This window comes from Bombus affinis, chromosome 16 (assembly GCF_024516045.1).
Source record: "Bombus affinis isolate iyBomAffi1 chromosome 16, iyBomAffi1.2, whole genome shotgun sequence".
NCBI classification, from domain to species: Eukaryota; Metazoa; Arthropoda; class Insecta; order Hymenoptera; family Apidae; genus Bombus; species Bombus affinis.
Genome location: NC_066359.1, coordinates 3,823,494 through 3,846,682, shown reverse-complemented (window position 1 = coordinate 3,846,682; position 23,189 = coordinate 3,823,494). Strand labels below are relative to the sequence as shown.

General features: G+C 36.5%; 3 protein-coding genes and 1 long non-coding RNA gene across 6 annotated transcripts; 2 read left to right on the top strand and 2 right to left on the bottom strand.

The window, feature by feature from the left end:
* Positions 1-97: 97 nt before the first annotated feature.
* On the top strand, positions 98-2,778 carry LOC126925446 (succinyl-CoA:3-ketoacid coenzyme A transferase 1, mitochondrial). Its single transcript, XM_050741001.1, has 7 exons — positions 98-289; positions 574-954; positions 1,031-1,456; positions 1,530-1,638; positions 1,751-1,967; positions 2,036-2,247; positions 2,308-2,778. Exons 1-7 carry the CDS (start codon positions 200-202, stop codon positions 2,496-2,498), a joined length of 1,626 nt encoding a protein of 541 aa, XP_050596958.1. The 5' UTR covers positions 98-199; the 3' UTR covers positions 2,499-2,778.
* Positions 2,563-11,469, bottom strand: LOC126925444 (ATP-binding cassette sub-family G member 5). 2 transcript variants are annotated; one of them, XM_050740997.1, is made up of 7 exons: positions 11,355-11,469; positions 10,162-10,283; positions 4,798-5,024; positions 4,149-4,724; positions 3,855-4,077; positions 3,573-3,787; positions 2,563-3,493 (listed from the first exon to the last, which is right to left on the bottom strand). In XM_050740997.1, the coding sequence occupies exons 3-7, from the start codon at positions 4,991-4,993 to the stop codon at positions 2,826-2,828; spliced, it is 1,878 nt and encodes a 625-aa protein (XP_050596954.1). In that variant the 5' UTR covers positions 4,994-5,024; positions 10,162-10,283; positions 11,355-11,469; the 3' UTR covers positions 2,563-2,825. The 2 variants fall into 2 exon arrangements, with proteins under 2 accessions (XP_050596954.1, XP_050596955.1); XM_050740998.1 differs by lacking the exons at positions 10,162-10,283; positions 11,355-11,469 and having other exon boundaries at positions 3,573-3,784; positions 4,798-5,740.
* LOC126925438 (ATP-binding cassette sub-family G member 5) lies at positions 11,456-14,709 on the top strand. Of its 2 annotated transcripts, none has more exons than XM_050740986.1 (6): positions 11,456-11,574; positions 11,663-12,159; positions 12,237-12,519; positions 12,677-13,095; positions 13,175-13,641; positions 13,701-14,709. In XM_050740986.1, exons 1-6 carry the CDS (start codon positions 11,462-11,464, stop codon positions 14,295-14,297), a joined length of 2,376 nt encoding a protein of 791 aa, XP_050596943.1. In that variant the 5' UTR covers positions 11,456-11,461; the 3' UTR covers positions 14,298-14,709. The 2 variants fall into 2 exon arrangements, with proteins under 2 accessions (XP_050596943.1, XP_050596942.1); XM_050740985.1 differs by having other exon boundaries at positions 12,590-13,095.
* On the bottom strand, positions 14,333-22,673 carry LOC126925465 (uncharacterized). The gene is made up of 5 exons (XR_007713939.1): positions 22,391-22,673; positions 19,953-20,724; positions 16,374-19,812; positions 16,225-16,270; positions 14,333-16,141 (listed from the first exon to the last, which is right to left on the bottom strand). It is a non-coding gene; the product is annotated as an uncharacterized LOC126925465 (long non-coding RNA).
* Between the last annotated feature and the right edge of the window lie 516 nt (positions 22,674-23,189).

Genomic DNA, 23,189 nt, shown 5'->3' with positions numbered 1-23,189 from the left:
ATAGAATGCTTTATCTCGTCCAAATTGTGATCTTTGCATATTCTTGTTATTTGAATCCGAGCCAATAAAAATCAACCAATGACAATCAGAGAAACATGTTATCATGTTATCTATGAAGTTAGTGTCAAGTACTAATGTACTGTTGATTTAACGTTTTGCAAGATTTAACCTACGTTGGGAGTAAATTTTTATTTCGAAAATGATTTTTGCTACAAGTAGGGTCGGCTGTATATTTTTTCGTGCTAACACGAAATCTAAAAATAATTACAAATATCTGAAATTGTCAAGAGTATGTAATATTAACATAAAAATATACCGACTAACCAATACAACCTGTACATTTCTTATTAGATGATTTATATTTTTAATTGTAATATTAATTGTATTTATTGTGAAATAAATTTTGTTATAAATTTTGTGATATATTTTAATGCTAAGTAACTTTTACTCTTTTAATTTCTATATATATAAAACTGCGTCATTTATTCATAAAAAAGTTCATATATTTGTTATATTTATTATACTTTTCTTTTTTAAGTTAAATAAAAATGGAATAACATTTCTCTTTGCCAGATATGTACAGTAAATTTTTCCACAAAAGCTAACATCCCTCAGTTGGAGGAAGATGAACCAAAGTTAAGATCACCGGTAGGAGATGGAAAGGTATTCAAAAGTGTGGACGAAGCTATATCAGACATGCCAGATGGTGCTAAGCTTCTGGTTGGTGGATTTGGACTTTGTGGCATTCCTGAAAACTTAATTGCAGCAGTGTTGAAACAAGGTGCCAAAGATTTAACTGTTGTTTCAAATAATGCAGGAGTTGAAGACTTTGGATTAGGTATACTTTTGAAAGAATGTAGGATTAAGAGAATGATTGCTTCCTATGTTGGTGAAAACCATGAATTTGAAAAACAGTACCTCAGTGGTAAATTGGAAGTTGAATTAACTCCACAGGTAAATATTAGTAATAAAAGAATTTTTAATTAAATTACAACACAAAAAATTATACAATAATACTTCCAATATATAGGGTACACTGGCAGAACGTATTCGAGCAGGAGGAGCTGGTATTCCAGCCTTCTACACTCCCACAGCATATGGAACGATAGTTCAAGAAGGTAACGTCATTGTGAAATATGATGAAAATGGGAATGCAGAAATATCTGGAGAGCCAAGAGATGTAGCACAGTTCAATGGAAAAAACTATGTCTTGGAAACTGCTATCACAGGAGATTTTGCTCTTATAAAGGCTTGGAAAGCAGACAAAGCTGGAAATTTAGTTTTTCGAAAAGCAGCCAGGAATTTCAACCCAGTGATGTGTAAAGCAGCTAAAATTGCTATTGCAGAAGTAGAAGAAATTGTAGAAACTGGTCAATTGGACCCCGATCATGTTCATTTACCTGGAATTTTTGTGGACAGGATCGTTAAAGGCCCATCATATGAGAAACGCGTGGAGGTGCGTACATATTCTTGTCAATATAAATATTTCAATACTTTGAAAAATTACTAAAATTTTTTGTCTCTATTAGAAACGATATACGAAGCAAAATATGAAACCCAAAAAAATAACACCAGCAAGTAAAGCAAGAGATAGAATTATCAGACGAGCTGCGCTTGAATTCAAAGACGGCATGTATGGTGAGAGATTTAAAAAATTACATTAAAAAAAATTACATATTTTAATTAAAACACTTAAATAAATTTAAAAAATTTCTTTTTGAAAAACCTTTACTAAATACACCTTTCATAGCTAATCTGGGAATTGGTATACCTATGCTGGCTTGCAATTACATTCCTAAAAATGTAAAAGTAACATTGCAATCTGAGAATGGTATTCTTGGCATGGGTCCATTCCCAGACGAATCAGAACTTGATCCAGATTTAATAAACGCTGGGAAAGAAACAGTTACAGTCGTTCCAGGAGCCTCTTTCTTCAGCAGCGACGAAAGCTTCGCAATGATTCGAGGGTACTTATAGAAAAGATTGAATATTAAATATTTTTTTGGTAAAAGATAGTACATTTGAATTTTTCCAGGGGTCATATTAATTTGACGATGCTCGGTGGGATGCAGGTATCAGAGAATGGAGATCTGGCTAACTGGATGATTCCAGGAACTATGGTGAAAGGAATGGGAGGTGCAATGGATTTGGTTTCTGCGGAGAGCACAAAAGTGGTGGTTACTATGGAACATAAAGCTAGAGATGGAAGTCCAAAGATTTTGAAAAATTGCACCTTGCCTGTCACAGGTAATTTTTACATTTTAATTCTTTGTAAGATAGAAAGAGTTACTCATCCTTTAATTCCAGGTCAACAATGTGTAGACTTAATAATCACGGATATGGCTGTATTTGAAGTAGTTCATGGAGAAGGATTGAAATTGATTGAAATTGCACCAAACATTGATGTCAGTGATATTATTAGTTCTACAGGTTGTGAATTTTCAGTGGCTGACGATCTTAAAGAAATGGAACAAGTGAATTTGGAAGATTGTCAGTAAATACACGTTCCTGAACATTTTTGATCATAAAAGATGAATATTAAAAAAGTTTGCTTCGTCTAAATTCCGATAAAATGAAAATAATACTTAAAATTTTTATTTTCTAATTGTAAAATTATAAAGTCATACCTTTATCTCTAAGAATTGTAAAGTTTAGTTATAAATGTCATATAAGTGCACTATTTCATGCTATATAGTAGTTAGTTTTCAACGCGGATAATGTAATTTTGTAATATATATTCTAAAGCTAAGGAAATAATAAATTCCAAAAAGAGAACAAGCTCTGCTTTTATATTTCTATCGGTCTAAGACCTATAATTAAGGAAATTACTCTCTAAATTTGGCTTTTACTTTTGCTGGAAGTGGTAATAAATATAGAACACTGTTTAATATACTCAGTCCAACAGCAAAAGCCAGAGAAATTAATAAGTTTAAGTCAACATTCAATACTTCTGAAATATTTTCACCTTCACGGGTGAAGCGTTCTATTAAATACGATCTCCCATCTGGATATCTGCACAGCTCTGGTATCCCAGGACACGTGAAGCTTTCATTATAATGCAAATTTAAAAATGTAGGCACATCAATGGCTAATTGATTTAGAGCCAATGATGCGTACCTAGCAGGTAATGCAGTGGAGACTGCAGCAAGCCAATAAGGCAGGCCTTTCAGACTTCTGATGGCTCCAGATGCAATTACCAAAGACACCAATGTCATGTATAACACCATTATTGCACCTGTAATGGGTCTACCAACTACCATGAACACTGCAACAGTTATTTGTTCTGCTGCCACATAACTGGCCCATAAAACACCACAGGCATAAGCCCAGGTAGACAAGTCTAGCTCTAAAATAGGTGTCAGGATACCAATGGTGATCATGGTAGACACAAAACTTAATGGCAAGCTCAGTAATGCATATGCGGTCAAGAACATAGCTCCACCATATAGACCTTCTCTTTTTTCTTGATAGTATCTAGCCCTATATCCTGGAACTTATTAATTAACAAACGTTACATAATAATAGTATATCTATTAGGTTGTCTGAGAAGAGATTGGTCTACATGCACTTACAGAGGAGAGCTGTGCATGCTATTCCAGCAACATAGAACAGAGTTACTATATTGAAGACAAGACCACTTGTTTGTAGAAATATTCTGGATTGCACAGGAGTCGAATGCGAATACAAAATACACATTAAAGCTATTGAGAATGGTAACAATAATAGTCTGGCAGCAAAGTGCCCTAAGCCAGATTTATTGAAGGCAAATGTCGTTGCCAGACTTCTTCTAAAACGTAAAAGCTATAGTAGTACAATTATTTTGGGAGATAGCATGCATTTGTAAAAATACATACAAATAAAGGGCAAACAAAGTGGAGAAACATCCTGGTTTAATTCCACGCCCTAAACCTTTATGCATTATTCCTAAAGATGTATCTTTAATATTGGGTGGCACTTGGGGCGCCTCTTTCATGTAAATAACACCCTCGGCTTTGAACTTTTCAACCAGAACGGATATCTGCTGGTTAGATTCTAAGAAACGATCTCTCGAGCGACGATCGACAGTTGATAAACACACTAAAGTCACCATTATCGCTACTTAATTAAACAATTATTTAATTATTTTATTCCTATAGATACATACTTACAGTAATACATCAAAGGATTTTCGAGTTCAGGACATGGAAAACCGATATAAGTGAAATAGTCCAACATACTTCTAGTTGGCCCCGAATAGACAACTGCCCCCAAACATAAGAGAGTCACGCGACTCACGAAAGGTAGCACATCCGATCTAGGAGTTTCCATCGTTAGGACAACGATGGATCCTCTTCTAGTTGCGTAAGACCAGAGCATAGACACGATTAAATACGTGTTTAAGGGATCAGTATCCCATGTGGGCTCGTCCAGAAGTAACAACGTAGGATCTTTAGCCAATTGTACGCCCAACATTAATCTTCTATATTCTGGCTTCGTCAGATCATTTACCGATCTATTTGCAACTTGAGACAAAGCCAGATCAGCTAGAGTTTGTCGAACTCTGGCTTCCCTGTTGTTTAAATTGGCAAGCCATGTGGCATAGGTCAGTGTCTGTCGAACTGTTAGACTAGGTAATAGATGACACCTGTGTGCAACATATCCACCATGTCGTCTAAACAATTCTGGAGTTAATAAATTGTTATTTAGGCTGACTCTACCCCTAGTTTCTCCCTCCGCCCTTCCAGCTGAAAGATAAGAAATTTCCGGATGGTTTCTAACACCTAATTAATTACATTTGCACTTAAATCATTATCTTACCGATGACATCGAGCAAAGCTCTCTTTCCAGATCCCTTGGAACCCAAAATCGCTAACACCTCGCCACCGTGAACTCGGGCGGACACATCTCTCAATACAGCAGTAGGTTCTGACTTACTCAAACAACTTCCTTCAATGACCACAGCAGTGGAATGAAACACATTGGAGATATCAAGAGTACAATCCGATGGGATCATCCTGGATCTTTCTGAATTATCTCATAACGACCTTTTGGAGAAGACAAACTTTGTTTCTACTTGACTCGATGATATACTACAAATCTCGAAGATGAAGTTTTGTTAGAACGGAGAAACAATGGTTTTTCCAGTAAAATAGTATTTGGTCACGGAGATTGCACTCCAGGAAAGCACATAGAATGGACAAAACGATGTATAAACTGGCACTGCGGCTAGAGAAGTGAACATCGCATGTAAAACGTAACCATCGGTAAGGATACCTGGCTGGGAGTTGGCTTCACGAGGTGAATGTCTCCTTTGAGACGAGTTTGGTGGGAGGAAGGTAGCATCAGTGGTAGCTCAAGGGTGTACTTGTTAATTTCAATCCCCAGTTCCTTTCCCAGTCTCCAGAATTACACACAAAAGAAAAATCTTCTCTCAAATAACTTTATCTGTAACTACTAATCTTTAACAAGCATTCGCAACTTTATATATGGAATTTTATCCCAATCGAAAGTAGATTTAAACACCTTTTCAATTATAGTAAATCATCCCTAAATGCTTTGTAGATACTGGTAATAATGGAACGTAATTACAAATAAGAAAAGAGGCAGAAATAATATTCAACCAGCTTCATACTGATATAATTAGAAGTCAGGGGTCAGATTTTTGGTAGGTACGCTATTGCGAACTTGAAAGACCAACAAGGAAGGAAGGGAATACAGAGAGGGGGTTTCGTTGGAGGTTCGGAAGGCAAGTCTGTCAGAAGGCAGCGTTTAGAAAAGGCTTCTCGGCGTTGGACATACCGATGCCATTGCGGTATCGCGATCACGGATCGGGTGATGCGTTCGCGGGCTCCGTCGTGCGATTCCTGAGCTGACGAACACAGTGTTTGTCTTTAAAATTCCCGTTCAAAGTTATCAGGAGGAACCAGACGAAAAAGAGGAGACCAGGAGCAATCGGCGGAATGGAGAAGCAGCATCACCTTGACTCAACCAGGCTCGCTTGAAAGCTCATCCTGAATACCGGTGGTGAGTCATTGTCATGAAGAATCTCCGGGAACGTATCAGGTTTCGTGGCACGCGCAATTCCTGACGTGCCTCCTTCTCGCACATGAACACTATTTTTGTAGAAAAGATCGTCAAACAATTACCTATTGTTTGTTTGTTGTCCCTCCGCGTAAAAATAATAATAGAGAGAACCATGATTCATGGGTAGTTGCAACATTTTTTACTCAAGTACCCCAAGATGCTATTACGACAGAGGAGAAGTCATATATGATCGAATTCTTGTTAGACACGGGAAAAAAGGGAAAATATAAACGGTTGGCACAATCCCGTGGCCAGTCATGGTTCAACGACTGGGAACCTGATTTTGCATAATGAGAAAGGTTTACCTGGTACCGGTGAAAGCCGCAGATTAGGAACTATTTTTCTTAAAGAAAATTATTTTTTATCTATCCGTGAATTTTTCTTTAAATCAGTCGCTTATGAAACACTGGGTGGCTCTGCCTAGCGAAGAAAAGGAACTAAAAGAGCGTGGTTAATATTCCGTGGCCATACTTTCCTTCTAATGATTTTCATTTCACTGTCGATGCTTTCACTAGCTTGATAATGCTGTCATAATGGTTTGCAGAATGATATGATAAATTATCTTAAATATTAACTGTTAATTACCCTATTTACGTCCTTGTGAATGCAGTCTTTAATTGTCATAATTTTTAATGGCTGAAAACAAAGTTGAGAGTACGAATAGAATAACGTTTGAGCTGAATCGGCTACGGTTTTTCGCGATGGCTTTATGGGGTTGGAAGATACTTTGAACTGTTTAGCGACGACGCTACTATCCAGAGATTTCAATGAGCGCACAAGACATGTACTTCAGCACTTTTCCACGTGCCATGGACGGCACTGTGGCTGATTTGCAATTTTAATTAAGCCTCTCTCGCAGTAGACAGGCGTACCCCTATAGAATATTGAAAAACGCGGCAACACTGACCTCGGTGTACGCCTCCATAAAGCGTCCCATACTCCATCGCGTGGCTCAATGGCGGAACGAATACAAATAATCGAATTCTTCGGAAGTAAACATAAGATATTAAAAAAGACCGGTGTAGAATTTTGATTAGTCTTTTTGTTCACGAAAGTATATAGTGAAAGGTATATAAAACAAATGAATTGTTAGACCAGCTCCTTTTGACACCTTCTTTCATTCAGGGAATCAAATAAAATGCTAAAATAATTCTTAAATAAAATTGCTAAAAGAATTCTCGTTGAATCAATAAGAAAATTTTTGAACCGTATTCTTGAAATATTCTCATATGAGATATTTTATGCGATAAAAAAGCGTACTTAGCCAGCAGAATCTAATTTCAGTTCCAAAGCATGCTGGTACTTTTATCGTTTCTGATGACATTAGTGTCAAGGTTCGTTGCCTGATCGATGCACTAATTCATCTGATAATACGGTGGACTTTCTACAGTTTGTTGCACGTGGTATCCAGGCCACACTTTATTAAGACACACTGTCTGTCACGTGTATACGAGATCGAGAGGCACGATCGTAGAAATCGGTGCGTGGGACAATCTCACAGCCAGCGGAAGAGATTTCGAAACCGGAGTATCGTTTCCCTAAACTATCCAAGTCGGCCAGGCTACTGGAAAACTGCATAGTTCATAGACTGCAAAAAAGAGTGTGTATATCAGTTACGTGTGTCATTGGATAATGTAACGATCTAATAACATCTTCATTGAAAATAGTTTGAAATATAAGAAATTGTTCTTATGAGAAATTAGACACTAGAGAAGGGTACCATTATAATCGAAAACAAATTATAGTAATTGGGAAAGATGGAATAACACTTATTAGATATCAAGTAACGAGGAAGTAATTAATCCTTCGTCATAAAGTGTTCCTTCTCTCGAGTTTCACCATAGTAAGAACCGCTTGTTAGCCTAGTCTCCCATAATCCTCTAAATCTATGGGAACACAAACGGTGACAAGGACTGAAACTGGCAATACACTCATTTAAAAAAAAGAAAAGGAAATAAAGGAGAAGGAGCAACAGAGAAGAATGTTATCAGCTCATCAAGTTACATACACGCTCATGATAGATAATCCATTTAACGTGGTCGCTCTGCTGGCACACAACTATCGCTTTTCATCACGAAAGCCTAATGCCCAGTGGATTGAAAAGTGAATTTGCATGTAGTTCAGTGGTTGACGGTGAAAATCACCGAGCCGTCCAACATATATTAATTAAGTATCAGCTTCCACACGGGACTGGGATTATACTCTACTGAACCTGAGATATGTCGACGCTTTTCACTAAGTGTAACCAGAAACTTTTGTACCTAGAGGAAACAGGAATAAAAAGAAAAATATATGGCGGCCAGTTTGATACAACTGTTGCAGAAACGGGATATGCAAATGAACAGTTAACTCGAATACAAGATAGTTATTTGGCTCTAAAAAAACAAGCTTGTACGCGACGTTACGTAAATCGTAGGGTAACATTACGGTCGATGATCGCAACTTACTGGTTCATTATACATTAGCCAAAGAGAAATCTATACGAATATGAATTCGTCGGGGAATTTCTAGTTGTGTCCTGGCAATGATTAAACAAGTGACAGGTGGCAAATGGCTTTCCATACGGGTACACGTACCTGTTTTTAAACGATAAGACTGGAATATTCAAAGAATTACCATCTTATAATCCTATTTTACAAAAACTTAGTCGGTGGTGTTATGCAAAATAAACCGAAGAATTTGAAAATTCAATTTGATTTATGGAAATCCAAGTTTGATTCCTTCGGAGGAATCTGTAGGTAGATGATGGAGCAGAGCAGCTGGACGACTATGGAGAGCAATGATTAGCAGTGGAAATAACGTAGAATCTTGGCTACCTTCGGCCATACCGTTACTCGATGACGAGTAAAAATCTCAGCTGATGTCGAAGACGCGGGGAGAACAGTTTCGTGGGTAAAGAAGATCCATTACCCAATAATAATCATCTGCTTGCTAGCCTTTAATTTAACCATCATCAACAATTTTTATGTAATGTGGAAATCTATCAAGAAACTGTTCATCTGTAAATACCTGCAAAGAAAGAAAGAGGACAAACTGATCAGACTGGCTAGGTCATAGAAAAATAACAGAGAAACGTCTTTTGTTTGAGGAAGCTGCTGAAAAGATACTCGGTTTCGTTCAGACACACGGCAAGTGAGTCAACAACTAACGGGAAAGCAATTGGCAGACGAAAAAAATGTCATGATGGCATCTGACGTGGACCAATGCCGTTTGCATGGACCACCCGATATAAAAGAGCGTTATCTCAAACTGCTATTTTATTGCACCTATTAATCCTTATTACTCGATCTTCCAAATGATTTGTTAGGCTCTGTTGATTCATTAAAGTATTTAGAATAATGTCATCATAAAACTGCGGATTTTTATGCAAATTTATATCTTCATAGATACAATCAAAAGCGTAGGAGCTATACAGACATGTGATATACCTATTAAATATCATAAAAAGTAGTAAACTTTGGATACTTTGTTTCTGCATTCTATGCATTTTTGTATCTTTAAATTTCTTATAATTGCATACAAATCCGCAATCTAGTCATTATTCTGAGTTATAATTCACAGTGTTTAAAATCTTTATAAATGAGTAATTTGAAAAATTTGTGAGAATGGATTATTGTAAGAAATAAGAATATATGATATAAAGTAGTAAGTGTAAGCTCTAGCCTACCACTTTAATAAGTTTGATCAAATAATGGAACAAATTATTGTTTCACTAATCTCAATCCAATATTTATGGTATAGGGAATATCATCTTATCAATTTTTAACAAAAATCAATGATACGATCAATGATAGTATTTGAAAAATACTTCAATTCGAAATTCCAACACAGAATACAATTTTACCAAAAATTTCAATAAAAATTCTGTGTTAACGAGTAACCAATGAAATTTATAATAAATAAAAGAATGTTTAATATGAAATTTTTATCCCTGATATAATTGTTCAAGTTCGAGGATACTACACATGTTTTCACATTCATCACGAGGTACACCGTTAAGAGGAATGTTGGGGGAACTTCTCTTCGCCACGTGTGCTGACGCAATGAGCATAATTACGTGAATATACAAGAGTAAATGGCACTCTGGCGTATACTCACTGCAAATGTGAAGCGATGTGTCTTCGTGAAATCGGCACTAGTCGTTCCATAAATATTCTACGAGCTCGCTTTACGATATTCAGCGATGTTCTGAAGTCAGGACGGCACGTGTTCCACTATGCCTGAAAGAAAATTTAACGAGAAAGGGAATTAAACTATGCATTATTGAATTTGACGTTTATAACGTTAATCATCTCGATTAAAAAGGGAGCGATCGGATACATTGAAAACGTTTTATTAATTTGGTAACGGTTTGATGGTAAGAACTTGTAGCGATGTCTAAAATGGCAAAAAGTAAGACGATTAACGGTCAGATGCGCGCAACTGCTCCAGGAGTCACTCCACCATGTAATGATTTTGCGTGATCTAGCATCTAATAAATATTATAGCATTTGGATAATGCGACCGAGTAACATCTTTATGAATTATCATTGGTTTCATAAATAACTCTTGCCTACGTGGAATTCTACTTGCTGCAAAAAAACTAAACAAAATTTGAATGGAAACTTTCGAGTAATCAAGCATAATAAATGAAGTACCTTGAAACTTATCCACAAGCTAATAAGAACTTATAATAGTTATTGTTATTAAATATGCTTCAATATTGATAAGATAACTTAAAAGGAGAGATTCAGTTTTGATAAAAAAATATTCAAATAAAGAGGAAATAATATCGATGGATAACCAGCTATAATAAACATGAATGTGATCGATGGTGTTCTTGTCATTCGTTTTGGTACGGATTCCAGTTCCTTTCCTTTCAGTGTAGTACCGAAGGCCAAGAGGTGAACAATTTCGAGCCTCCAGTGGCGAGCAATTTCAAAGGCGCGCCGATTATTCGCACGGTGTGCACGCATGCTTATGGAATGCCATAGTGCTCTCAACTCTGTTCAAATGCATTTATCACCATTCATGTGGAACAATTTATATGTTATATTTCCTGCATTAAATTCCCTGCTGTTTGCTAAAATACTCCAGTTCATATTTTCATTAAAATATTACTTTTGGTGATTTACCTATGTCTTTCTAAATAAGATAGGGAAGATAAGTAGATAAAAAGTAAAACAATGCGAAGTTCTTAATTACAATAGTTCAAACTATCTCGAATTTACTGTAATTGCGAAAAATACCAAGTTCTTTTGACTAAACCAGAGAACAATTAACATTGACCGAGCAAGGTACAAAAAACTAACCAAGATCGTTCACGCATTTCCGAGAAGTTCTACCGAAGCTGCGAACATGATGCAATCCATCATGCGTTTCATCTAGTCTCGCTTGAACTGTTCAGATACCACAAAGCATGGGTTCGGAAGCGTGGGAGCTGGAACGGAGGTACTCAGTGCCTGGGGCATTGGACACCAGAGGCCTGGAGCCTCCAGCTAGCGAGGATCTTCACGCCTGGTCTATCTACAGGTGATTATTTCTCCAACTTCACTTTCAATCTTCAATCTGAAAAAAGGAAAAGAAAAAAAGTGTCATAATCAGTATATCATTGTTCCAGGCAAAACTTGAACTCCGATTTCACCGATTCAGCACTTGGATCAGCTGAAAAGTCTCCTCTTCCCTATGGGAACTTCCAATTGAGAGATTCCACAGTGCAGAGTATTCTCAGACACCCTAGATACGGTCCAAAAAGTCCTCTGGCCAGCAATTCGTACACATATCTAAAGTTTGGTCTGCCAAGGGTTCTGCCTCCTAGTTCCAGGAACAGAGATGGATCTAGTGGTTACGATTCCAGCGAAGAAGGTCGTAGGGTGTCTCACGCGGGAACTTCCGCACACGGGACCTCCGCTATGAGGTCTGCCAGGAGCGACCCCGATTTTAGACATGTTCACATTGTTCCTAGAGAACATGCACACTCTCAATTGACGGTTTCAAGGGAGAATCCTAGGTTAAGGAGTGTCAGTGAAGCGAATCTTCTTCATGGAGGTGTTCGAACGAATAGGAGGCACAGTATTGCGCCTATAGATCCAGGGTATGGTGTCCACGAGTCCAGAGGTGAGTAGTGCTTTTTCTCATCTACCATATCTTATCTTCAGCTTCCGTTATAACTAAACAGGAAAATTAATTTTCAGGGCATGGAATCTTGGGTCCAGAGAGTTATACGTTACCTCTGAGACCTGTACCATGTCTTCAACATCCTCATCTTCAGTTACGAGGAGTAGAAGCTTCAGGATCCGATGGTTTGCCTCTTTTACGAGGAATCACTTTGGAGGTAGGAGCTACTGAGGTGTTGGCCATTATGGCTACTACGGAGAAAGAAGGAAAACAAATCGTGGAAACCGTCGCCGGAAGAAAGAGAATTAAAAGAGGAGATATTTTGCTCAATGGAAGATCCGTGTCCTATAGAACCTTAAGGTATAATTCATATTTGTTCGAAAATTATCTTAAACCGAAAATTGTACATTAGTAAAATTATAAATTCCAGGTCTCGAGTTGCTTATTTGTCCACGGAAAATAGTCTAAGCCCAGGTCTAACTGCTCAGCAGACGCTAAGCTTTTATATGCTTCTTAGAGGAGGTCCAAATACTTCCAAACTGGAAGCCGAAGCCATCCTCCAGGAACTCGGTTTAGAGGCGACCAAACATTGTCTCGTGAACTCGTTGACGACCTCCGAAGCAAAAAGACTGGCCCTGGCGTGTCGTTTGTTACAAGACTCGCATATTCTTGCGTTGGACAGGCCAACGCATGGTTTGGATATTTTCGACGCGTTCTTCATGGTAGAATACTTGAGACAGTGGGCAGGAAGAGGACAAAGATTAGTAGTATTGACTTTGCACCCGCCTACTTATGAGATACTGACGATGGTCTCGAGGGTGGCGCTTACTTCCGGCGGAAGAATCATGTACTCCGGTCCCAGGAGGGATATGTTGCCATATTTCGCCCTTGCAGAGTTCCCGTGTCCTCCATTTAAGAATCCTTCTGACTACTATCGTACGTGATTTTTATAATAACATTCGACGATCTATGTATACAAAATTATTTTGAAATTTATAGCAATTCTCTTTTCCAGTTGATTTAGTTACACTGGACGATCTGTCTGCGGAAGCCATGTTGGAATCCTCTCAAAGGATAGACCATCTAGCCGAGCTTGCAAGGACTAGACTGCCAGGATTAAGTGATCCTGGACCACCTGGAGCACTTCCTCCTTCCATTTCCAGTCCCAATGTATTTTCACAGATTTATGCGTTGCTCCTGAGGACTCTAATCTACAGTCAACCATGGACACTGACTAGATTACTCAGGAAAATCGTCATCTCTGCCTCTTTGAGTATTTTACTTGGTGCAATATTCTGGGATGTATCTGGCGACTCAAATTTATATCTCAGAGACCGAGTTGGGTTTCACTATGCCAGCTTGGGAATTTTCTTCTGGCCATTAACCTTAATAGCCATCTGTGAAGTAGCTGACTGCAGGTCGAACGTGGAAAGAGATATCAAGGATGGTTTATATGGAAGATTTGTGTATATTTTAATAGAGGTAAATGTTAAAAAACAGTAACATACGATCGTTCATTTTATTAAATGGATTGTTTTCAGCTCCTCTGTGGAGTAGTGTCCTGGTGCGTAGTCTACGTGATCTACTTAGCACCAGGTTACGCCATGTCCGGACTTCACCTGGTGCCGGATGAGAACCTGACTTCCTTATGGAATTATCTCGGAATCGGTTTACTGTATCTAATACTGCAACATTTAATCTGTATATTATTTGCTCACACTTGCAAGTGGACGTACTTGGCTTCCTTGTTTGCCGGGATTGTGATTGGAGAGATGACATTAGCTGGAGGAGTGACCTTGCATTTGGAGAACTTGCCAGGCTGGTATCAAAAGATCAGTCCAATGCAGTGGTCTTTGTCCCTATTGTTACCTCCGCTTCATCAAACAGAGGTTATGAATAAATTGACCAATTGTAAGCCAAAACAAATTCAGAGGCAGGATATCATAGTTCAAGCTGCCTGTGAACCGCCCGATGGTGCTCTGGCATTATACGAGATTGCACTGCATAAATTCAATGTAAGAGGAGAACTGTGGCTGGGAATAGGAATAACTATCGTCAGTGTTTTAGTTATATTAGTATTCCTGTGCATTCGATATACTACTCCCAAGAGACTTAGGAGTGCACCAAACAAGCCATAAAGTGCAACTACTCAATGACTGAATAAATATCATCATTCTTACATAAATGTATTTTATTAATATTAACAAATAGCAGAGTATTCTTTTAACGTTACGCTGCTATCAGTACAATAATAGATATCAGTAAGGAATATAATTATTCACTTCATCATCAAATACATATATTTTATACTATGTCATGCTCATAGGCTTTGATCTTTGTCTATATTATTGCGACTTTTTAAAACAATAGGCTTTAGAAACTCGCAAAATAGACTTGAGCCACGAAATTCGAAAACCTAGTAAACCGATACATCTTGCAGTCTCTCCTCCAAATGCTTTAAAATAATCTGTATGTACTTCGTAACGCTATAATCAAATCAACCGAGAAAATCTTCATAAAATAAAAAAGAAAAAATTAATTAAAACTCTAGCCTGAGTTGATTAATTTCTATTATTTGAATTTCCATTTTCCTTCCTTTTCAAATTTTAAATATCTACGCTGAAAATAATGGACTAATATGGAGAATGAGCTCAGTCGGTTGTTACATGGAAACTTGATCACAAGCTCCATCTACAACTTTGAGAATATCGGCCAAGTTCGATCGATAAGTATAATTTTTATTTTATTAAAAGTTATTTTCAAAACTTACGGCTATCACTAATTTACCATCCAAATTATTTCCAGATAATTGTAGAATAATTTACTAACAGGAATATTTCAGAAATCGACAAACAATACCTTTCAGATCAAATTATATAAAAGCGAATCTTCAAATTTATCATCAATAAACGTTTAGACAACTAAAGTCGATATTCCATCCCGGACGAATATATCTATCAGCAAATAGCGTAATGTATATTCCAAACCCGATCCCGGAAGAAAATAGTTAGCATCTACTAATTAGTTAAATCGAATTAAATTTATCGGACCGCTCATGTAATAGACTTATCTTTCCTCATTGATTATTTTCCATTCAGCTTAAACTCTTATCGCGATGATTCTTATTCTCTCTCCTTATCGAAGTCAATAAAGATATCTCAGATATCACAAGTGTTTGACTCTGCAATTGACTTCACGAGCGGAGGAGACGGATGACGTTTATCTTCGAACACCAGATATGCGTTATATTGCACTTTCTATGTATTGTCTATATATAATACGAAAATTTAATATTTCCCAACAATTCTCCAATTTGATCAATCCCACGCATTTTATAGATCACATAAAATTTCTATCTAATAAATTAATTAATCTGCGATATTCCAGTTATCATATAGATCTGTATGTAACAATTAAAATACACTTTTTTACTTCTTATAATAATGTCGACATATTCCGAGCACCCTGCGCAAGTTTCGAGAGCCGCCGGTTCGTTCACCGAATTAGTACAAATTGGCAGCAGGGCAATCGTCGTAAATGCCGACTTCCGTCGATGAAAGTAATTAACTAGTGGTTGTAAGTCGGGTGAGCAGAATTCCAGGAAAAAGCGTGGGCTCGTTAGGAGAAGATCGCAGGAGAGCAGAATCACGTTCTTGTTTCGCGAACGTTAAACTTCAGCGTAGCGTCGTTACACCTCAAAATCAATGAACCACTCACTGTCTAGCGTTCTATGTGCGTACATCGGACCTTGATTCATTGAGACTACGGTCATACTATGTGCATTCATTTTTCCTACTCTTGTGGCACTGAGTTATTCCCAGTCATTCATAACGATTGCCCAAAATAATCGTAGGATGTCCGAAAAACAATTTTAGTTTAATAAATTGTTCAATTATTGAAAATTATAAGTAAAATTGTAATTCCAAATATGAACGGTATCTCGTAAAAAGGGCGCTCAAATATTTTTTATTCGTTGATGATTCTAAAAAACAACACAAACTTTATAAATTACATAACATGTACAAAATATAGCAGATAAATTTTGCATTAACTTCGAATACAAACCATAGATTTAAAAAAAAGCCTTCAGATATTTTCTTCTCTCCTATCGCTTTAAAAAGAAGAAACATTTTATTTGAATAAATTGTATATTTGGTGCAAAAATAAAGATTAAATTGCTATCGCATATGTAATGGACGATTCCATATACGAACCATCGTTCCAATTCCTGGCAAGGTCTCTCTACCGGCAGGAAGAACAAAAACAGCGCGGGATAATAACTAGAACCCGTGGGCCCGCGTGGGCGCGAATGTATAAAGCTCTTTTCGCTTTCTCCCTCCTGATCCCGTTCGCCTCTTCATTGATTATTTTACTTCGCCACCTACCAACGTATGCCGGCGCATTCTATATTAGCACGTTACTTGTATACAACAAGCTACCATACACGGACAAGTATTCTTGAATCCTCTAGCGAAAGCCGCTAATTAAACTTCCTCCCTTATTATCTTCGCAAAGAATTACATATATTGTTTTGACACATATAGAATAAAAAAAAGATATTTTTTAATGACAAAGAGAATGTTGATGTTAACGTTGTATTCTGTACTTTATAATTAATTGTAATTCTTCTTAATTTCAACAATTTCTCCGCTTATTATCTTCCCAAAGAATGACATACTTCGTTTTAACTAGCATAGAATATAAAGGAAGATATTTTTTAACGTAAAAGAGAATGGTGATATTATTAATCAATGTCGTATGTTATATTTTTATAGCTACATAATTGATTAATCCTCTTCATAATCTCAAAAATATTGTTTGTCATAATACTGAAATATTGGAAATATTAAAATTTTCTACAAAATTTCTATAAAATGTCTTTAGTTAAAAGTATCAATAGCATTATAGATGCCTATAATGGATAACTATAAAATTTAAGATTCAGATATAAAGATATAAAATCTAAAGATTAATAAAATTAAATTAAATTAAATGAAAAATTCTAAAATATTAAATAGTAAATCTAAATTGTTATGGTCCTCGAATAATACTTTAATATTATTTTAGACAGATATTATTTTAACTGAAACTGATGGATGATTTTTATTCCTTGGATGAGTCGATAATTGCGTAACCGCTCGGTCGATATTTGAAGATCTGTGTGATCGTATTTCGATATATTGATGCATTTGAACCATGCTTATGGAATTCTAAAATCCATCCATTTTCGATATTTTCCATTAATTTGTTGTTGTAAGATTGGCACTTTGTTTAATCATATACATATCCTATATTTTGGTACATTTTGTAATATGCATTTCGTTTAGAAAGTGTATAAACATTAAAAAAGACGCGGAATATTTTTGAATCTCATTGTTATCGATCGAGTGATGAAAATAGAAGCAATAAATGTCCTTAAATAAGGTATTCGAGTTGACTGATATAGCACTCCCTCTGCTATTTAAGCAAACAATTCATGAAAATTTGATGCAATAAAACTGTTCTGAATGCAATTTTAACATTCAAAGATCTCACTTAGCTGTCGATAAATTAAATTATTTTGTTATTGAATAAAAATGTGATCTTTCAAATTTTACACTTTTCTATAACCCCTGTCTAACCAAATGTCTTATATTAGGTCGAATACATACCTTATAATTAAACTGCGGATTTTTATACGGTTACGCGAAATTTGTAAATGAAAAATGCATAGAATGCACGTAATATATGAAAATATATGGAAATATCAAAAATATAGTACACATTCCGTATAATATTTAGTAGTTAAGGCAAAAATATGAATTTGCGAGAACTTCTCGGTTGATTTAATTATTGGATAAAATAACGTGTTACAATAGCTTTAAATATCGGATAAAAAAGTAGAGTTTAAAATATTACGCTATTTTTAAAATTCGTATGCAGAGACAATGGGAAATTCTAGATCACTCTTACCAAACTCTTAAGGGTTGAATTCAAGATGAAACCTGAATCAATCTTTCGTACACCCATAGAATAAATAGAATTACTCTACCAGTTTCAAATCGTTCGCCACTTGAGCACATTCCACAAAATTCCTGAGAATTTACGCCTTCTTTTACTTTTTCCAAGTATTTCAATCGCAAATTGCGTATCGATAACGAACAAAATGATAGACGATTGATTTACGGTAACTAGTGTGTTGTATAGGTTACAAAACATTTTGAAAAATTGCAAATAAAAAGAAGGCCTTATTCTGAAGTACTTTTGATACCAATAACTTTCTAAGAATGAAAGGCTATGACATAAACGATAATCACTTCAAACATCACTTTGACGGTCAAATTACAAAATTATATTCACTACTGCGATTTCAACGACGAATGTACCAACTTTTTTGCAAGAAACCGGGACTAGCTCGAGGACCATTTCTTCTCCAAGAAACAGGGAACGGAGAGACGGAAATGACTACTACAAAAAGTAATGCCTTTCCCCTAATATTCAATTTTAGTTGAATCTATTCACTTTTAACATAACTAATACATAAGCATGCAAATTTTAATTTAATGCATTAAAAATACTAGAAAAAATAAAATTGTAGTTGTGAAATCGATTAATTGCATCGGAAACGGAAAGTAAGTGAAAAAATGGGGGAAAAAATCTCTCAGCGCCCCCTTTATTTAGATTTACGATAGTAAATAATTAATAATTAATCGAATATATCCATAACTGAAAAAATATTCTTAAACTATCGAAAAATTAATCTATGGCTATCATTGTCCTTAAAAGCAATTGACGAAAAAAAAGAAAAAAACGCGGGAGAACAATATTGATAAAGATGGCCTGATTAGCGCCACCTCTGATTGTATAATTGCATTCTGCTTGACATATCAGTCAATCAATACATATGACATGTAATCCTATAAAACCTTGCTGCCAAATCTTAAGAAAAATTGACGGATAAAAGGCCATGTCTAAGAATCAAGATGAATTATGTGAAAATGAATTACAAAAGAATTCGGCAGGTATAATTTATTTTTGGTGTTGATTGATCTATATGTGAAAAATACATACAGTGACTACAAAAAGTGTTTACGGTTACTATAGTGTATAAACCTAACTCAATTCTAATCCAAACATAAACTATACCAAAATAAAAAGTATCAAAAATATTTTTACGAATATTTCGGGAACTAAAGTAAAGCGAATGTCATATGTTAGATGTACCCTAACCGATATAATTGTTTTCTTTTTTTTAATAATCAATATAATCAACAAAGTATTTGTATACTATTCTATTTATTGTAACATTTACATGGTGATTAATTGTGTCTAAGTAAATTAAATTTGTACTCTTCTATGATTACAGAAATTTCATATTATGACAATGAAATGTAAAACCTTTTGTAATCATTGTACATACTTATATACATGTATCGATACGTTTATGGTACCTTTTGTTAACTGTATGTCGTTTATTCGATCCGTAGGCATAAAGAGGGGGGAACGAAGATCCCGCAAGCAGTTTTACAGGCTAGTGAACATGCCAGAACCTCGAATCTTGTGTGGCTGGAGGAATGTGGGCGCACCAGTTTTGAGAGTCATTCAGAGAATTGGTCTCCCGTCTACCAATTTCCCTTAGAATGGAAAGCGCGGGAAACCATCTACGTCTCTAACCTATAAATATGCAGTGATGATCCATGAAACGTGATCGTTCGCACAATACCATCGATCAATGTTTGCATAACTAATTACAGCAAACATTAAATAAGTTGAACTGGGAGATATTATCGTTATTACTATTATAAAATGCCGACCTCAGATGTTTATATATGTTTAAGCCTTCTTTTCTTTTTTGCTTAGTTACTGAGACAGGATGCGATTATTCATAGTGGAGGCCTGGTTCGTTTACACTGCTATTCCTCTTGTATATTTTGAAAAATCCTCGCAAAGAGTCGGATGGCTATTTTCGTGCGTCCGAGGTTCCATTTTCATTACACTCCATCCACCATTTTGTTCACTTTATTTTGAAGCTTATATTGAAAATTTTGTTTTAGACTCATGATCGAAAAAATCTTCGCTGCTATTTTTTTACGTCAGAAAATTTCTAAGGATTGCAGGTTCTACCGTAATTATTATACAATTCATCTCTAATTTTCCTATTTTATCATGGTGGTTACATAAAAAAATTTTTTTAGACTTATTTGATTGAAAATTGAATCGGTACCTGTCCCGGCTGCGGCAAGGGAACATTTTCCAACGTCGAAGCGACGAAGAAAGCAGCCGGATGCAGGAGAGGCGAGGGACGTCATTATCTTATCTCAAACCATTTCCTGTCAACCTAGGGCCGCTTTTCGTGGTAATCACACGCACACGCCCACGCGATGGAGTGTACAAGCTTATTTGTGTTCACATATACATATCAGCCAGTGCATGCACTAATGCCCGGCCAAGTGCCAGGGAGTATTGCTTCCGGTGCGTACACTTGCGTCCACCTCGGTGTTGGTGCGTTTGTGCACGTGTACCGCGTTCGACGTTACATCTGGTGAGGCACTGTGAACCCGATAATCGGTTTCCTCCTCCGGTAGCCTGCAGGAACCAGACGCAAATAAACGCCGCGTTATACGACTCACGCCGTGTGGTGGATTCTTAGAAACGGATGTTTCCTTTGAATCTGGCTCTGTAGATCCGAGATATGGTCTCGACAATCGATATACCTTGCTAAGTGGAAACGTTAACCTCTTAGCAGCGGTTTCCTTTGAACAAAATGGTCTAGAAATTCAAAGAAATGGGGACGATATCGTTTCACCGAATGACATGTATTTGGCTCCGAAATTCTTAGCGGAAAGATAGGAAAGAATATTAATGGGGACCTAGGTAGTCGTGAGAAAAGAACATCGTGACAGAGTCAACGAGGCGTACTATAGAATCGTGATTGAGTAATGCGCTGCGACTTCCGACTGCATCACGAAATACGTAATGCCACTGCCATTAAGTATGCACACCTGTTAAGGTCATCAACAGGTATCACTTACGTCATCTTAGCGTACACATTACTGGTGTGACTGCCATAGTGATACCGCATGCACCTTCCCTATTCTCTTTTCCGCCGGCCACCGGTCGATAATCGCTTTAATGAGGACTCGTTCAGCGATGCACCAACTCAAAAAGTCCAGATTCATACCGATCAATGGCTTGTTCCCCGATTCAGGCATAAGTTTGTTGAAGGGATACAGCAGAAGTGTTAAAGTATTTATATTATGGTTACGGAACAAAAGCTTAGATGTTATACGAGGGTAAAAATTTATGGTCGAGGTATAAAGTACTTATGTTGTGGTCATGAAACGAAACCTTAGATTTTGTAGAAGGGCAAGTTTATGAGAGGTGTAAAGTACTTATGTTGAGGCCATGGAACAATTAGATTTTATAGGAGGATACAAATTTATAGCTTTAGGCTTAAGGACAATTTAAAAATATGAATAATTTCGTTTCTCATTACAGTATACATACATCCGAAATTTTTCTTTATACGCGATGTGAAAACATTAGATAAATTTATAGGAATAATACCTATATATATCTAACAAAGTTCCGTAGTTAACTAGTACCGTCACCTGGTAAATTAATTTATAACTTTGCTATATTTGTTGCAATGAGATAAGGATATAATAATATAAGGACGGATTTAACATAGTGAACCTTCGTACCCTTTGTCTATTCCAATTTCTGTCTAAATATAGGGTACGACCCACGTCTCGCGATTACCATACCAGACTATTTAATGCAATCTGTACACCTGTGTTCTAATATTAGATACCGAGTCTAATAAAGGTGTTCCTATAATAGTTATTTTGTGAAATCTATAAACACAAGTTAATTCCAACGATAGTATTTATTTTCCGACTACTACTACGGTAGACTTTTAATGCGATCCACAGAGCCATATTCTAATATCAAATATTCTAGTTATATAATAAAAAAAGATACTCTTTATCTTCAGAAAGGTCGGCTACGTCATCCTAGTAAGATTCATTAGCATTTCGCGTGACGCTTTGAAGCTTGATCGAATATTAATCCATTATACTTGTACACATAGCATAGTCGAAGAGGATTTGTATTCCGCACACGGATATTGAAAAATGTAAATGTAACGAGGAATCAATATACGAGGATCTATGGTAGGTTCTTACGTAAATCTACAGCCGCCATTGATCGAAATGAGCGTGGAGTAGCAAGGACGCCGTAGTACGCTCACCTTATCACGCTCCCACGCAATCGAATCGAAATTCGTCTCGTGGTTCGTCGAAGGCCACCGACACCAACCAGAGAGGCCCTTTTCGTCCTCTGTCTCCCTTTCTCTTTATCTCCATTTCTGCCTACTCATTCTTTCTCCAGGCGACGATTCTCTAGGGGTCGCGATAAAGTGGCCCTGCGCCGTCCGCGTGATCGAACGTGAAAATCTTCAACGACAGCAGCCCAAATGAATGGAATGCCAACCCACGCCCGAGAGCCGCCTGATAGGCTGCCCGATCCGAGGTGAGGCTTCACGTACAGTATGACAGAGCTCAGGGGCGTAATCTTTTCAGGAGCACTGTTATCAAAAAAAGATTGGCTTGAACATCTTGCTTGTACTTGTATACTAGTATAGTGTGATAAACTGATTGGAAAATAACGGATTTCTAAATGTAAGCTCTAAAAACCCATTAGGAATTATATTGTATTTTATTTTTAGCTTTTCCTCAAAGAAATTTTACATTTTCAGTTACACTACTTTTGTATTATTCTGCATAATTCAAGGTTGAAGAACTGAAGATTCCGGAAAATGATGGATAGAAAACTATATGGGAATTTTACCCAGATAGATAGATTTAGATATGGGATATCTTCAGAAATCCTAAGAAGATTGAAAATTTTTAAAATCTATATCAATTCTAAGACATGGATGAAGTTATAACAAATTCTTCATTCAATGCTCTGAAGCCTGCAAAAATCTGACTAGAAAGGAGCCGTACTTTATCTTTATCTAAAATTTTTCATTCATGTTTCGAGTTTCA

Excerpts from the sequence above, each read along its gene's own strand:
- LOC126925446 (XM_050741001.1), top strand. The coding sequence starts at position 200 with ATGATTTTTGCTACAAGTAGGGTCGGCTGTATATTTTTTCGTGCTAAC. Across the intron at positions 955-1,030 it reads AAGTTGAATTAACTCCACAG|GGTACACTGGCAGAACGTAT; the intron begins GTAAATATTAGT and ends TCCAATATATAG. Across the intron at positions 1,457-1,529 it reads CATATGAGAAACGCGTGGAG|AAACGATATACGAAGCAAAA; the intron begins GTGCGTACATAT and ends TGTCTCTATTAG.
- LOC126925444 (XM_050740997.1), bottom strand. The coding sequence starts at position 4,993 with ATGATCCCATCGGATTGTACTCTTGATATCTCCAATGTGTTTCATTCC. Across the intron at positions 3,788-3,854 it reads ACTTTGTTTGCCCTTTATTT|AAGAAGTCTGGCAACGACAT; the intron begins GTATGTATTTTT and ends TTTACGTTTTAG. Across the intron at positions 3,494-3,572 it reads AGCATGCACAGCTCTCCTCT|TTCCAGGATATAGGGCTAGA; the intron begins GTAAGTGCATGT and ends TTAATTAATAAG.
- LOC126925438 (XM_050740985.1), top strand. The coding sequence starts at position 11,462 with ATGGGTTCGGAAGCGTGGGAGCTGGAACGGAGGTACTCAGTGCCTGGG. Across the intron at positions 12,160-12,236 it reads TGGTGTCCACGAGTCCAGAG|GGCATGGAATCTTGGGTCCA; the intron begins GTGAGTAGTGCT and ends ATTAATTTTCAG. Across the intron at positions 13,096-13,174 it reads GAATCCTTCTGACTACTATC|TTGATTTAGTTACACTGGAC; the intron begins GTACGTGATTTT and ends TCTCTTTTCCAG.